The sequence below is a fragment of the Vulpes lagopus genome, chromosome 12 (genome assembly GCF_018345385.1).
Source record: "Vulpes lagopus strain Blue_001 chromosome 12, ASM1834538v1, whole genome shotgun sequence".
Taxonomy (NCBI): domain Eukaryota; kingdom Metazoa; phylum Chordata; class Mammalia; order Carnivora; family Canidae; genus Vulpes; species Vulpes lagopus.
Window position 1 is genome coordinate 25,494,573 of NC_054835.1, and position 14,488 is coordinate 25,509,060.

Genomic DNA, 14,488 nt, shown 5'->3' on the forward strand with positions numbered 1-14,488 from the left:
AAAGCAGAAAAAAATGACTTGGGAAAAGGGGCGACAAAAGGAGAAAGTGGGAAGGGGGTTTAAGAGCAGAGCAAAAAGTTCAGCTGATGCTGACATTTAATCTGGGTTAAGGGCAGAAAATATCCTGAAGACACAGGCTAGAAGTGAAGGACTGAGTGGGGCAGTGGGACAACAGAGCAAGTGCACGCAAAAGGCCTGCCCAAGATGAGGGGGCACAGGGTAGGAGGGATCACCGAAAAACGAGGAGACTCATTAGGAAGAGATAGCAGCGATCAAGGCCCAAGAGCTTGAGAGAGGATACGGAGACAGGGTCTTCCTATACCGGCAACGCCGAGACCGCACCAGATGCCTCGGGAGGCGATCCTGCTACGAGGGGTGAGGGGTTAACTGCGGGGGTTCGCAGACGTGGAAGGGGGTGCGGCCCCAGGGGTTGCGGCAGGGGAGCAGAGAGCAGGCCCACGGCCCGTACCTTGTAGTAAACATCGAACTGGATGTTCTCGGGCAAGGAGCGGATGTCTCGGCGGGAGCGGATGTAGTTGTCCACGACAGCGGAGATGGCGGTGTTATACAGAGTCTCTGGGATCCACTCTAGTTCCACGGCCGCCATCTTCCTTCCCTCCTCCTCCGCCTCCTCCGCCTCCTCCTCCCGAAGGCCCCCGCCTCCCTCCGTAGCGAACTCGTCTGCGGCCCCGGAGGATTCGGACGGGCGGCGGCAGCCACGCGGGCACAGGGCAGAAGCGCACGGCCGTCCTGGCTCCTCCCGGGCGAGCTGTAGGGTAGCCGCGGCGCACGCAGGCCCGGGTAAACAGCGGGGCACGCAGCCAGAGAGAGCCAAGCCCAGGCGTCACATTCCGGGTTTGAGAGAAACCCGAGTTCCGTCCCAGCGCGGAGCTCTGCAGGGGCGGGGCTGCGTGTGCGGCGTCATGACGTCAGCGCACGCTGACGCGCCGGAGGGTAGGAATGCGGCAGGCGGAAAACTTGGGAAGAAAGGAGTCGTGATGCTTCCCGCCGAGAATGTATTTTCCGAGGGGGCCCGAGGTGGTGGATGAGGGTGGGCAGGTTGCGCTGGGGTGAGGAACCCTCTCCCGTGCCGAATTACGCGGGCGCCTCCGTCCCTTCAGCAGATTCCGCCTGGAGAGTTCTTAGGCATGGACCTTTTCGAGGTTCAGGTAAAAGTTTGAATCCTTTCCTAATTAAAATGCACATTATCAGTACAATGAAAATTACGCATTCAGACAATTCAGAAGGGATCTAAACACCCTTCCTCAGACACTGGTCCCTAAGCCAAGTTAGGAAACTCTGGTCCTGGAAACCAGGGCTTATCATGGGTCATTGTATAACCATTTGCGTTGTTTGAACTTTTTACCATATTTACTTTTTCCAAAGAAAACTTACAAACAGAAAATGAGAAAAAGAACTGTAGAAGAATTTGGCAGGAAGGTTAGCCTGATTATGGAATTACAAATAGTGGTGAGAAGAAAGGGGTTAATTGCTGGCTGTGTCAGGGCTTAATAGTAAGATAGAAATGAAGGTTTCAATTTTCTCTCATAGTTCTAGTCCCAGTCTCAAGAGACTATTGAATAATTGAGAGTACTTGTTTCAGCTCCCTTCCTTATTCAGCCTGAACATCTGCTATTTATGTAACTTAATTTTCCAAGTTGGCCACCTCAAGAACTTTGTGCAATATATTTCTGTTCTAGGAATTTAACAGTTGCTGTCTGTAATTGATGACACCGTCTGATAGTCACCCTGTGACAACGTAAAACCTAAAGACAATAATGATAAAAGGAATTGGAAGTGATTCTTCCAGTTTACCCGGTATTTCTATGTTAAATGGCTAAGTAATTTGGTAAAAAAAGAAATACACTTAATTCTTTTCTCCATGAACCTAAGATAGATGTGGTTGGCCTTAAGGGTTGAGGACTTACTAAGTAAAAACAAAAGCAAATGCCCAGTTACATTTTAATTTCAGATAAATAATGAATAGTTTTTAATCTAAGTATGTTGCATGCAGTAGTTTTACACACCCATTTCAAGTCTCTCAAGCACATGAGTTCCTTCAGCAAATTCTGCATCAGGAGTTCTTAGATCTTTTGAGGCTGTTTGAACCTCTTTCCACAAACATGTATAATTTTCCATGCAAATATTGCATGGGACATACTTACACTAAAAAAAATATATATTTATTGTTTATCTGAGAATCACATTTAACTGGGCATTGTGTTTTATCCAGCAACCCTACCTCAAAGGATCCATGAATCCCCTGAAATTGAGTGCAGATGTTCTAGGACATTTTGGCTGAATCAGGAACTGGGCTCAGTTCCTATAAGCAGATTAAGCTGTGTTGGACACACATTGATTGCTATATAGACCTTAGTGCTGTTAGGCAGAATTAAACATCCAAAAATGTATATAGACAAAGGAGTCTTTATGGACAAAAGGACCTCTTGATCCCTTCTTCATTGTTTTGAGATTGACTGTTATTAAAATGTATGTGATGGTCTGGGAGGCCCTGACATAGGGCAGACAGATTACCTGAAAGGACAGGGCCCCTGAGAATTAAATGTTGGAGGAATCAGGACCAGTAGCTGCCATGTGTACAAAGGATTAAGCATCGAAGGAGCTGAGTGAGCCACCTAGGTACTCCATAAGTACCTTTCTTTTGAATCTGGTTAGATTGTGTCTGCTCCCACAAGTAGAGTCCAGCAGAAGTGATGCTAGGTCAGAAATGGCCATACAGAGTCCATTTTATTCTCTGGAATTCTCATTCTTGGATTCCCAAGGCACCATGTTAATAAGAGGAACTATCCTGAGGCAACCATGCTTTCAGAAAGCTCAAGCCACATGGAAAGACTATGTGTAAGCACTTTAGTCAACTGAGTACAGCCTTTGAGTCATACCACATCGGGTACCCGTTATTTCGGTGAAGAAACTTCCAGATGATTCCAACTCCACAACATTTGAGCCACTGTCAGCCACTCCAGTGTTCCCAGCTGAGGGCTCAAGAGTCACAGAGCTGAGACAAGCATCCCTGTTCTACTCCATCTGAATTCCTGACCCACAGGAGCATAATAAAATGGTTGTTGATGTATCACTAAGGTTGGATGGTTTATTATAAAGTTCCCAGGAACCCATCACTTTAGACTGCATATTGAACCTCTTCCCTTTCAGGGCTACATATTGCTAAGGGTATAAATGCATTCATGAAAATTATAAAATTCATAACCTGTACTGGACAGTCTTAACTCTCTGACGATGGCTCTGCTACACTACTTATAAGACTGAATTGCCTAACCATAGAGTATCAGCACAGAGACAATGATTTTTTTTTTTTAAAGTTTTATTTATTTATTCATGAGAGACACAGAGAGAGAGAGAGAGAGACAGAGACAGAGACAGAGACAGAGACAGAGGCGGAGGGAGAAGCAGGCTCCATGCAGGGAGCCCGACATGGGACTTGATCTTGGGTCTCCAGGATCACGCCCTGGGCTGAAGGCGGCGCTAAACCGCTGAGCCACCGGGGCTGCCCGAGACAATGATTTTTATCCAACACTTGAAGAATCTTTCAGAGCCCTCCAAGTCTACACCCGCTTATTCAACACCCGTTAGCCACATATCAAAAATCACATGGACCTCATAAGTAAGATTGTCGAGGTACATCTATGGTACAACACATGATAGAGGCAAAATGACTGAGTCCTATAACTTGTTATCACCAAAGAACAGAGCAAGGGTTTGTCAACAAATTCTTGTCACTTAGGGAAATAATGCAGATAGGAGATTCGGCCCAATTCTCATTCCTCTGTACTATTACCCATATCCGTAGACAATTTGTGCTGATTCCGTTGTATATAATAAAGACTTACGGGTCATTTTTGGAAAGACACAAAATAATACAGTGTGAGAAATACTGTGATAGTTTGCATAGGACATTGTGGGAGTGTTAAAGAGGAGATAATGAGTTGGTTGGGGTTGTAGTAATGCTATAAAAGTTCCAATGTAGGTCAGTTCTCAAAGTATTTTTAGTTGCAATGAAATTCATAGGAAAAGAACACTTGAACAGATTTACTTGGACAATTAAAAGTAGGTTTGTTTTGCCACGACACTATACCTCTGATTTCTGGGAAATTTACTAATTATTAGAATGTGAAAAATACAGGAAAAAATGTGAAACAAACTTGTAGTTCTTTAATTGTGACAGTGAAAAGTTGTGACTTTTTCAATGAAATAGAAATAGGAATTATGGGATCCCTGGGTGGCGCAGGGGTTTAGCGCCTGCCTTTGGCCCAGGGCGTGATCCTGGAGACCTGGGATCGAATCCTACGTTGGGCTCCCGGTGCATGGAGCCTGCTTCTCCCTCTGCCTATGTCTCTGCCTCTCTCTCTCTCACTGTGTGCCTATCATAAATAAATAAAAATTTAAAAAATTATTTAAAAAAAATTATTATAAAAAAAAGAAATAGGAATTAGGTAAGCTATATACAAAGTGATGTAGTCATATAATAATAACTTGAGCCAATCCGAGAGAAATACCATTATCCTGCGTGAGTGGATCCCATCCACCTCCAACTCACCAAATAATTTAGTTAAAATATACAAATGAAGGGCACTGGGGTGGCTCAGTTGGTTAAATATCTGCCTTTGGCTCAGGTCATGATCCCAGGATCCTGGGATCAAGCTCCACATCAGGCTCCCTGCTGGGCGGGGAGTCTGCTTGTCCCCTTCCCTATGCCCCTCCCTCCACTCATGCATTCTATCCCCCCCTAAAATAAATAAAATCTTTTAAAAATATATTAAAAATAAATAATAAAATACACAAAAGACACAGATACTTAACTTAGATGACAAAATCTATAGTGAGCCCATTTACTGAGGTTAAACAACATACTGAAGGATTTGGGTCCAGGTTTGGATTTTGTTTGTTTGTGAGAGAGCACGGGGGGTTGCAGAGAGAGAGGAAGAGAGAATCCTGAGATCACCACCTGAGTTAAAATCAAGAGCCAGATGCTTAAATGACTGAGCTACCCAGGCACCCCTAGTTTGAGATTTTTTTAAGTTATGATATATCTATAAGATAGACAGGCAGACTTGGGAAAGGTTTCAGGTATGGGGGAGAACAAAACCTTGATAGTTGTTTATGATCGTTGAAGACAAGAGAGTATATTGAAATAAAGAAAGAATGTATATTCCAGAGAAAAGAAAAAACTAAGAGATCATATTATAATCTACTCTGTAACATCTCTTATAATGATATCATGTCAATTATATCATGTGTGGATGCCTTATTTCCTCAACGGGTGCATGAAGATCTTGAGGACTAGATAGTAAATATTGTGTATTTCAGATACCAAGCCTAGTGCAGACATATGTGAGCATTTAATAATTAGATTAATAAATAGGCCTTCCTACCTCTCTTGGGGAAAAACCACACAGTTGGCTACATTGCAAAATATTTACTTCCTTTACACTCAAATTTTCAAAAACACATACTTTAAAGTATTTTGTTCCTTTTTTATTTTTTATTTATTTTAAAGATTTATTTATTTATTCATTCATTCATTCATTCATTCATTCATTCATGAGAGGCAGAGAGAGAGAGAGTCAGAGACATAAGCAGAGGGAAAAGCAGGCCCCATGCAGGAAGCCCGATGCAGGACTCAATCCCAGGACTCTGGGATCACACCCTGAGCCAAAGACAGACGCCCAACCACCACCCAGGCATCCTTGTTCCTTTTTAAAAAGAAAAAAAAAAAAAAAAAAGATTTTATTTATTTATTTGGGAAAGAGAGCATGAGGGGAGGGCCTAAGGTGAGGAGGAGCAGGAGAGGGAGAAGCAAACTCTTCACGAAGCAGGAAGCAGTATGTGGGGCTTGATCCCAGAACATTGGGATCATGACCTGAGCTGAAGGCAGATGTTTAACTGACTAAGCCACCCAAGCATTCATATATTGTTCCTTTAAAAAAAAAAGTTGTGGCAAAATATTCATAACATTAAATTTTCTATTTTAGCTATTTTTAAATATACTAAGCATTGACATTAAGTGTGTTAACAATGTTGCACAGTCATCACCACATTCATTTCCAAAACTTCTTCCTCAGCTCCACCAAAAACTCTGTACCCGTTAAACAATGATTCCCCATTTCCCCCTCTTTCCAGCCCCTGGTAGCCTGTAATCTGTTTTCTGTCTCTATGAGTTTGCCTATTCTAAGTACCTAATATAAGTGGAATCCTGCCTTTGTCCTGTTGTGCCTAGTTTATTTCATTTAGCATGTTTTGAAGGCTTATCTATGTTGTAACATAACAGAATTTCATTTTCTTAAAAAGATTTTATTTTTTATTTTTATTTATTTACTTTTTTAGAAAGTATTTTTAAAATTTGTTTATTTAAAATAAAATAAAATAAAATTTGTTTATTTTAAAGAGAGTGCAAGCTCGTGAGCCAGTGAGCAGGGAGAGAGGCAGAGAGGGAGGGAAAGAGACAAGCAGACTCTGTGCTGAGTGTGAAGCTCCTACATAGGGCTTGATTTAACAACCCTGAGTCTACAACCTGAGTCAAAATCAAGAGTTGGACGCTCAAGTGACTGAGCCATCCAGAAGCAGCATATTTACTTATTTCCTTTTTAAAAGCAGGCTACTTGCCTAGCGTGGAGCTGAATGTGGGGCTTGAACTCACAACCCCAAGATCAAAACCTGAGCTGAGACCAAGTGTTGGATGCTCAACCGAGTCACCCAGGTGCCCCTAAAGATTTTACTTTTGAGGGATCTCTACGTTCAATGTGGAACTCCAATTTACAATCCTGAGATTAAGAATCGCACATTCAATTGACTGATCCAGCCAGACACCACTTTCAGTTGTTTTTTGTTTTTGCTTTTACCCCCTTTTATTAGTGTTTAAGGCTGAATAATATTCCATTATATGTATAAAATACATTAGTTTTTCCATTCATTTGTGCATGGCCATTTGGGTTGTTTCCAACTTTTGGCAATTGTGAATGACACTGCTATGAACGTAAATATACAAACATCTGTTTGAATCCCTGTTTTCAATTCTTTTAGATATATACCTAGGAGTAGAATTGCCAGATAATTTGGTAATTTTACCTTTAACCTACTGAGGAAGTGCCAAACTTTTCCACAACAGCTGTACCATTTTATATTCCCACCAGTGATTCACAAGGGCTTCAGTTTCTGCATATATTCACTAACACTTGTTATTTTCCATTTTTTTCATTTTTTGATAATAGCCATCCTAATGGCTGTAAATGTATTAAAATATTTTTGTGTTCCACCAAAATTCACATTAGAATTATGAGCTAGCCCAATAAGAAGAGAAAGTATAGGGGCACCTGGGTGGCTCAGTCAAATAAGCATCTGGCTTTGGCTCGGCTCATGATCTTGGGGTCCTGGGATCGAGCTCTGAGCTTGGCTCCCCGCTTGACAGGAAGTCCACTGCCTCTCCATTTGCCTACCTCCCTACTCGTGCTTTTTCTCTCTCTGTCTGAAATAAATAAAAATCTTAAAGAAAAAATATATTAAATACATAGTTGAAGAGGCTAAAGTTATGTTGGAAAAAACAGGCAATACACACCAAGAGCCTTAAAAATATGCAAATTCTAACTTAATTTATAGATATTTTCTCACATGTTCAAATAGACATATGTATAAGGATGTTCAAACAGCTTGTTTATGTGCTTATCAGTTTTAAAATATGAAGGGCGGGATCCCTGGGTGGCGCAGCGGTTTGGCGCCTGCCTTTGGCCCAGGACGCGATCCTGGAGACCCGGGATCGAATCCCACGTCGGGCTCCCGGTGCATGGAGCCTGCTTCTCCCTCTGCCTATGTCTCTGCCTCTCTCTCTCTGTATGACTATCATAAATAAATAATAAAAATAAAATAAAATAAAATAAAATAAAATAAAATAAAATAAAATAAAATATGAAGGGCAGCCCTCCCCCCAGTAGACAGCGCATAGAATGGTTCTATGCTATTTGTTTTTAGTGAGAGGACACAGAAGAGGGAAACAAGGAGCCTTTTCTTTACTTTTGCATTTTAAAATTCTAGGCCCTGCAGGGAAACAAAGAATTTATATGCATAGACAACACAGTAGATTTGATGAATAGAGCTTCTCCCTCCCTTCCAGTTTCCCCGGAAAAGAGAAAGAAAGGAAAGGGGAAAACCCAAAGTAAAAAGTATAGGAACCTGATAATGGTGGAAGTGCCCTATACCCTGTCCCCTCACCACGACTACCACTTACTTCTGCACCTCTGTATGGATCCTAGAGTATAGGATAAAAAAGGTTTATGGTGGTCTGAGTGCAGAAGGTTTACTTTCATAAGTGGAGTCTAGAAAGGCAGTAAGAAGGGGCATCTGGGTGGCTCAGTGGTTGAGCATCTGCCTTTGGCTTGGGTCGTGATCCTGGGGTCCTGGGATCAAGTCCCACATCACATTCCCTCTGGGGAGCCTACTTCTCCCTCTGCCTATGTCTCTGCCTCTCTCTCTGTGTGTCTCTCATAAATAAATAAATAATAAATAAAAATAAATAAATAAATAAATAATAAATAAATAAGAAAAGCAGTAAGAATGCATAGTAGGAATGGTTGCCTGATAGGCTCAGGCAAGTGAGCCTAAGACAACATCACAGGGCCCCACAGCATGATATGGGAGTGGTAGAATAACTTTCTTTAATTACCTGAGGGTAACCAGCATCTATGAAGGGCTTTGAGCAGCCCAAGAATTTCTCAGAATGATTTGTGCCCAAGAGCCTTACACGGCCTCCCAGAGCCACTGGCAACCTGTCACAGGGGCTGATAATTCCAAAGTACCAGAGAGTGCCCATGAGAGAGAGAAATTTGTCTCTTTAAGAACCACTGAGATCCAGGGGTACCTGAGTGGCTCAGTTGGTTAGGTGGCCAACTCTTGATTTCTGTTCCAGTCATGACCTCAGGGTTGTGAGATTGAGCCCCAGGTCAGGCTCCATGCTGGATATGGAACCTGCTTCAGATTCTCTCTCCATCTCTCTCTGCCTCTCCTTCATCCCTGTTCAGGTGCACACACTCATCTGTGTGTGTGCGCACTCTGTCTGTCTCTCTCTCTGAAAAAGGGAAAAAAGAACCTCTGAAATGCAAAAGGAGAAAAGTACAGCAGTGATGGGCACAGACCATGGCAAAGATCTAAATAGGATGCTGATGGGCAGCCCGGGTGGCTCAGCGGTTTAGCGTGGCCTCCAGCCCAGGTCCTGATCCTGGAGACCCGGGATCAAGTCCTATGTCACGCTTCCTGTATAGAGCCTGCTTCTCTCTGTGTCTCTGCCTCTGTGTGTGTGTGTGTCTTTCATGAATAAATAGATGAAATCTTAAAAAAAAAAAAATAGGATGCTGATCATTAGCCAGATAACAGATCTAACCTTTTTTAGTTCTTAGATTACATGACTCAAGATTCAAATGTCAGGGACAGAGAGTCTGATTAGCTAGCTTGAGTTATGTTCACCTTTGGCCAGGGGAGTACAAGGCAATATAATTGACTAGTTACCAAGGCTATATCAAGTAGAAAAGGGGGGTGGTTACCTAAAAAAAGATAAATCAGGTGATAGTACCAAAAAATGAGGTCAGGGATGTCTGGCAAGTAAAAACTACAGATATGTATTGTATTTACCAAGCATATTCCTGGGTCAAAGATACAATACCATTTAAAAAAAAAGATTTTATTTATATGTTTTGAGAGAGAGAAAGAGAGAGAGAGAGAGAATGATACAGAGAGAGCATGAATGGGTGTGTGGAGCAGATGGAGAGGAGGAGACTCCCCGCTGAGCGGGGAGCTCAGTGTGGGGCTTAAACCCAGGATCCTGTGATCATGACCTGAGCTGAAGGCAGATAATCGACTGAGCCACCAGGTGCCCCAATACTATCTTTAATCTACTTTCTGTGGGCAGCCTGGGTGGCTCAGCGGTTTAGCGCTGCCTCTGGCGACCCAGGATTGTGTCCCATGTTGGGCTCCTGCATGGAGCCTGCTTCTCCCTCTGCCTGTGTCTCTGCCTCTCTTTCTCTCTGTGTCTCTCATGAATTAATAAATAAAACCTTTTAAAAAATAATCTACTTTTTAAAGACATAATTTATATACAATAAAAGGTGCACATTTTAAGTGAACAAGTTGATGACTTTGGACAAATGTACAAATGTATGTAACCACTACCCCAATCAAGGTGTACATTTCCATCTCTCCAGAAGTACTCTGCCCCTTTGCAGTCAGCCTCCTCAAATGCCCCACCTCAGGCAACCACTGATGTGATTCTAAGATTATTGACTAGTTTTATCTGTTTTTGAATTTCATATAAATGGAATAATTATTATTCCAATGAATATGAAATGAAATATTTCATTTCCCATTAACTTCTTAGCTATACATTTATTTTTTCAGTGTTTTCTATAATGCTAATAATATGTATTCTTAACTTATTACAGTCTATGTAGAGTCAATACTGTATCTTTTCCCACTTCCTACTTTCTAATTAGAAAGCCCCTATTTATGTTACTTCCTCCTTCACAATGAAATAACTTGACGACGAATAAAAATTTACAAATAAACTTACCTGCCCTCCTGTATTTTGTATGATTGTTGTCATATATTTTCCTTCTACATTTGTTATAAACCCCACCTTACTTTTTTTTGGTTTTGTTTTAAACATTGTTTTTCAAGTAAATAACAAGAAAAAAGAAAACAATCTTTTCCATTTTCCTGCTTACTTACAACTTCTGATGCTCTTACCTTCCTTCTTACAGCTCCAGCTGTTTGGAAAGATGCAATCATTTTTGAAGACCAAACTTCTTTCTAAGTACTTTATACTCTACTAATTTATATTCCTGACAGTAGTGGCAAGAATTTTCCTATATAGCAATAAGAACAAATTAGAAAATATAATGGAAGGGTGCGTAGGTGGCTCAGTCAGTTAAGCATCGGCCTTTGGCTCAGGTCATGATCTCTGGGTCTTGGGATTGAGCCCAAGTTGGGCTCCCTGCTCAGTGGGTCTGCTCCCTCTCCCTCTGCCCTTCCTCCCTTCTCGTGCACACTCTCTCTCTCAAATAATAAAATGTTTTTTTAAAAACATCGATTTTTTTTTAATCTGTTGTTTTTGGGGATCCCTGGGTGGCTCAGCGGTTTGGCGCCTGCCTTTGGCCCAGGGCTCGATCCTGGGTCCTGGGATCGAGTTCCGCGTCGGGCTCCCAGCATGGAGCCTGCTTCTCCCTCCTCCTGTGTCTCTGCCTCTCTTCTCTCTGTCTATCATGAATAAATAAATAAATAAATCTTTTAAAAAAAATCTGTTGTTTTTGAAGTACTGCACCGTATTTCCTTTCTTAGAGTGGTGAATTTTACCTTTTATACAATCATAGTTACTGTTATTTTCTAATTATAAAAGTAATAAATACCTATGAAAGGAAGTTTGGAATACAGAGAATACTAGGGAAAATTTTACTGTAATCCTACCATGTAGAGATAATCACTATTATTATCCTTAAACTTTTTGTGTTTTTAAATTTTTTTAAGGAAATAATGCATACTTCCTGTAACAATTTCAATTAATACATGGGCACTATAGTGGAAATCTTTTATTTTTGCTTGTTCAATATCAATTTCTTCTTTTTCTGGTAATAATACCCTGATTTTCCCTTGGAGAACTCTCTCTCTTCCTCACTTTAAGTCCATGTGTTTCAGATGGGACTGACCCCATCACCCTTCAGCTCCAAGGACTAGCACAAGACTCAGGTTTGGTCAGTGATGATAGACCAGGAAGGCTAATGGCAAACAATTCTGGAACTTTGGTCGACACTATTGGGAAAGAGAAATTCTCTTTCTCTGCTGTGACTCAAATGTAACAACTAGAATATATTGGAAATGATGCTGTGTGACTTCCAAGGACATAGCTTCCGCTGGCATTCTATAATTATTCATTCTGGGGTAAGCCAGTCACCATGTTGTGAAAATAACTCATATAACCTTGTAAAATGGACCCTGAAGAGAGGAACTGAGGCATCAGCCATGTGAGTCCTTGAAAGGGGATCCCTCCAGTCTCAGTTGAGCTTTCAGAAGACTACAGCTCTACCTGACATCTTGACCAAATCTTCATGGGAAATACTGGTTCCGGATTTCCAGCACTGCTCAGCTATGCTGCTCCTGATCCATAGAAACCTTGAGAGATAATAAATATTTGTTGTGGCTTTAAGCCACAAAGTTTTAGGGTAATTTGTTAAGTGGCAATAGATAACTAATATAAGATTAGGAATCCAAACTGAAGCTAATGAGAAGATGGCATTCCCAGATAAACTCTCTTAGTTTAGGAGCAGGCATGTTACTAGATCAACCAAATGGACAGGCTTCCTTTTTTTTTTTTTTTTTTAAATTTTTATTTATTTATGATAGTCACAGAGAGAGAGAGAGAGAGAGGCAGAGACACAGGCAGAGGGAGAAGCAGGCTCCATGCACCGGAAGCCCGACGTGGGATTCGATCCCGGATCTCCAGGATCGCGCCCTGGGCCAAAGGCAGGCGCCAAACTGCTGCGCCACCCAGGGATCCTTTTTTTTTTTTTTTAAACAGTTCGGTGAGCAACTCTTCTTCCACTTACCCACAAGCATGAAAACCTATATTCAGATTGTATAACTAGCAACCAACTTGTTAGCGTAAAGAAAGCCAATTTTAGGATGAATGTAATATTGCAAGGGGCAAATTACTTAGACCAAAAAAAGTAGGTCTTTGATAAACTTATTGAGTTACAGAAATAGCCATAAACCCCACCTTAACTTTAGCCTTCCAGTTATATGAGCCAATCATTTTAGCCACAATAGCTTTCTTCTGTTAACATATCTTTTGATATGAAACGTCTCTATTTTCAAACTTTTTTAGTTATATTATTTTAGGTGTATATTTGGCTCACTTTAAGTCCATGTGTTTCAGATGGGACTGACCCCATCACCCTTCAGCTACGAGAACTAGCACAAGACTCAGGTTTGGTCAGTGATGATAGACCAGGAAGGCTAATGGCAAACAATTCTGGAACTTTGGTTGACACTATTGGGAAAGAGAAATTCTCTTTTTCTGCTGTGACTCAAATGTAAATTTTTTTCTTTTCTCACCATGACTGTCTATGAATAGGAGAATTTACATTTACTTTAATTGTGCTTAATCATACATTTATTCTTATTCTTGCTATTTTGGCTTATGCATTCTATGTATCTTGCTTTCTTGCTCGTTAGTAATTTTGAAGTCATACATAGGTGGTTACAAATTGATAGCTTATATTTGGCCCACAGACATGGCTGGGTCTTTTTGTTTTTGTTTCTGTTTTGGTCTCATATAGAATATTTAAAACTTTTTAATCTGATATTTAAAATTATGGTTATTTTATCCAGAAATTCAGATACCTATCTAGCCACACTTAAAAGAAGATCTATAAGGGACTCCTAGTCTCACACGGCAACAATCATCTGGAACTATATAGTGGTTGGCTACCCAGTGGAGGTATGTGCCTTCTGGTTCACCATAGTCTCTATCATTTTGTGTTTTTTTTTTTCCAAAGTGGAAAGTAAATTTCAGTTTATATTTATAATCTTTGCTTGCACTCTTGTTTTCTTATGGTAGAATATGCCTCTGTTCCAATGGAGTGATCATTTTTATTAAAAACCTAAGATGGCCATTGCCCTGGACTGAATTGTGTTCCCTGCCCCCATACATATGTTAAAGTACTAACCCCCAATGTAATGGTATTTGGAGATGGGGCCTTTGGGCAATAATTAGGTTTAGAGGAAGCCATGAGGGTGGGACATTCCTGATGGGATTAGTGCCTTTATAAGAAATGATACCAGAGGTCTTGTTCTCTCTCTGTTCTGTGTAAGGACATAGCAAGAAGGCAACCATCTGTAAGCCAGAAGAGAGCTCTCATCAGAACCAGATTATGCTAGCATCCTGTTTTCAGACTTCTAGCCTCTGGAATTGTGAGAAAATAAATTTCTGTTGTTTGACCCAACCAATCTATAGTATTGTTATGGTGGCCTGAGCTAAATAATACAGCCATGTTTCAAAAAAAAAAAAAAAAGTAAGACTGCCCACTTCTGTGTTACTTCTCCAACCCTGTGGCCATTTGGATTTGCAATTTCTGTTTAAGTCCTTTTTCTCAAGGCACCAAGTGGCTCAATCAGTTTGTGTCTGCCTTGGGCTCAGGTCCCCACTGTCTGGCTCCCTGCTCAGTGGGGAGTCTGCTTCTCCTTCTCCCTCTGCCCCTGACTCGTACTTGTTCTGTCTCTCTGATGCTCACTCTCTCTCTGTCAAATACATAAATATTTACATTATTATTTAGAAATAAATCTTTTTCCTCTTTTAATGGTGGTTACCCATAAATTGTTAATAGTTATAATATGACACAGAGAGAGAGGGAGAGAGTCAGAGGCACAGGCAGAGGGAGAAGCAAGGACTCAATCCACGGGTCTCCAGGATCACGCCCTG

At 41.2% G+C, this 14,488-nt stretch overlaps 1 protein-coding gene and 1 long non-coding RNA gene across 2 annotated transcripts in view; one reads left to right on the plus strand and one right to left on the minus strand.

The window, feature by feature from the left end:
* The window catches only part of APPBP2 (amyloid beta precursor protein binding protein 2), a 71,281-nt gene extending 70,369 nt beyond the window's left edge, over positions 1-912 (minus strand). Inside the window, exon 1 of the mRNA XM_041725237.1 lies at positions 470-912. Within this exon, the coding sequence (XP_041581171.1) occupies positions 470-607 (138 nt within the window). The 5' untranslated portion in view covers positions 608-912. The remainder of the gene's footprint in view (positions 1-469) is intronic.
* A 65-nt stretch (positions 913-977) lies between these two features.
* LOC121473193 lies at positions 978-14,205 on the plus strand. The gene is made up of 3 exons (XR_005983115.1): positions 978-1,169; positions 13,399-13,507; positions 13,882-14,205. It is a non-coding gene; the product is annotated as an uncharacterized LOC121473193 (long non-coding RNA).
* The last annotated feature ends 283 nt before the right edge of the window (positions 14,206-14,488 follow it).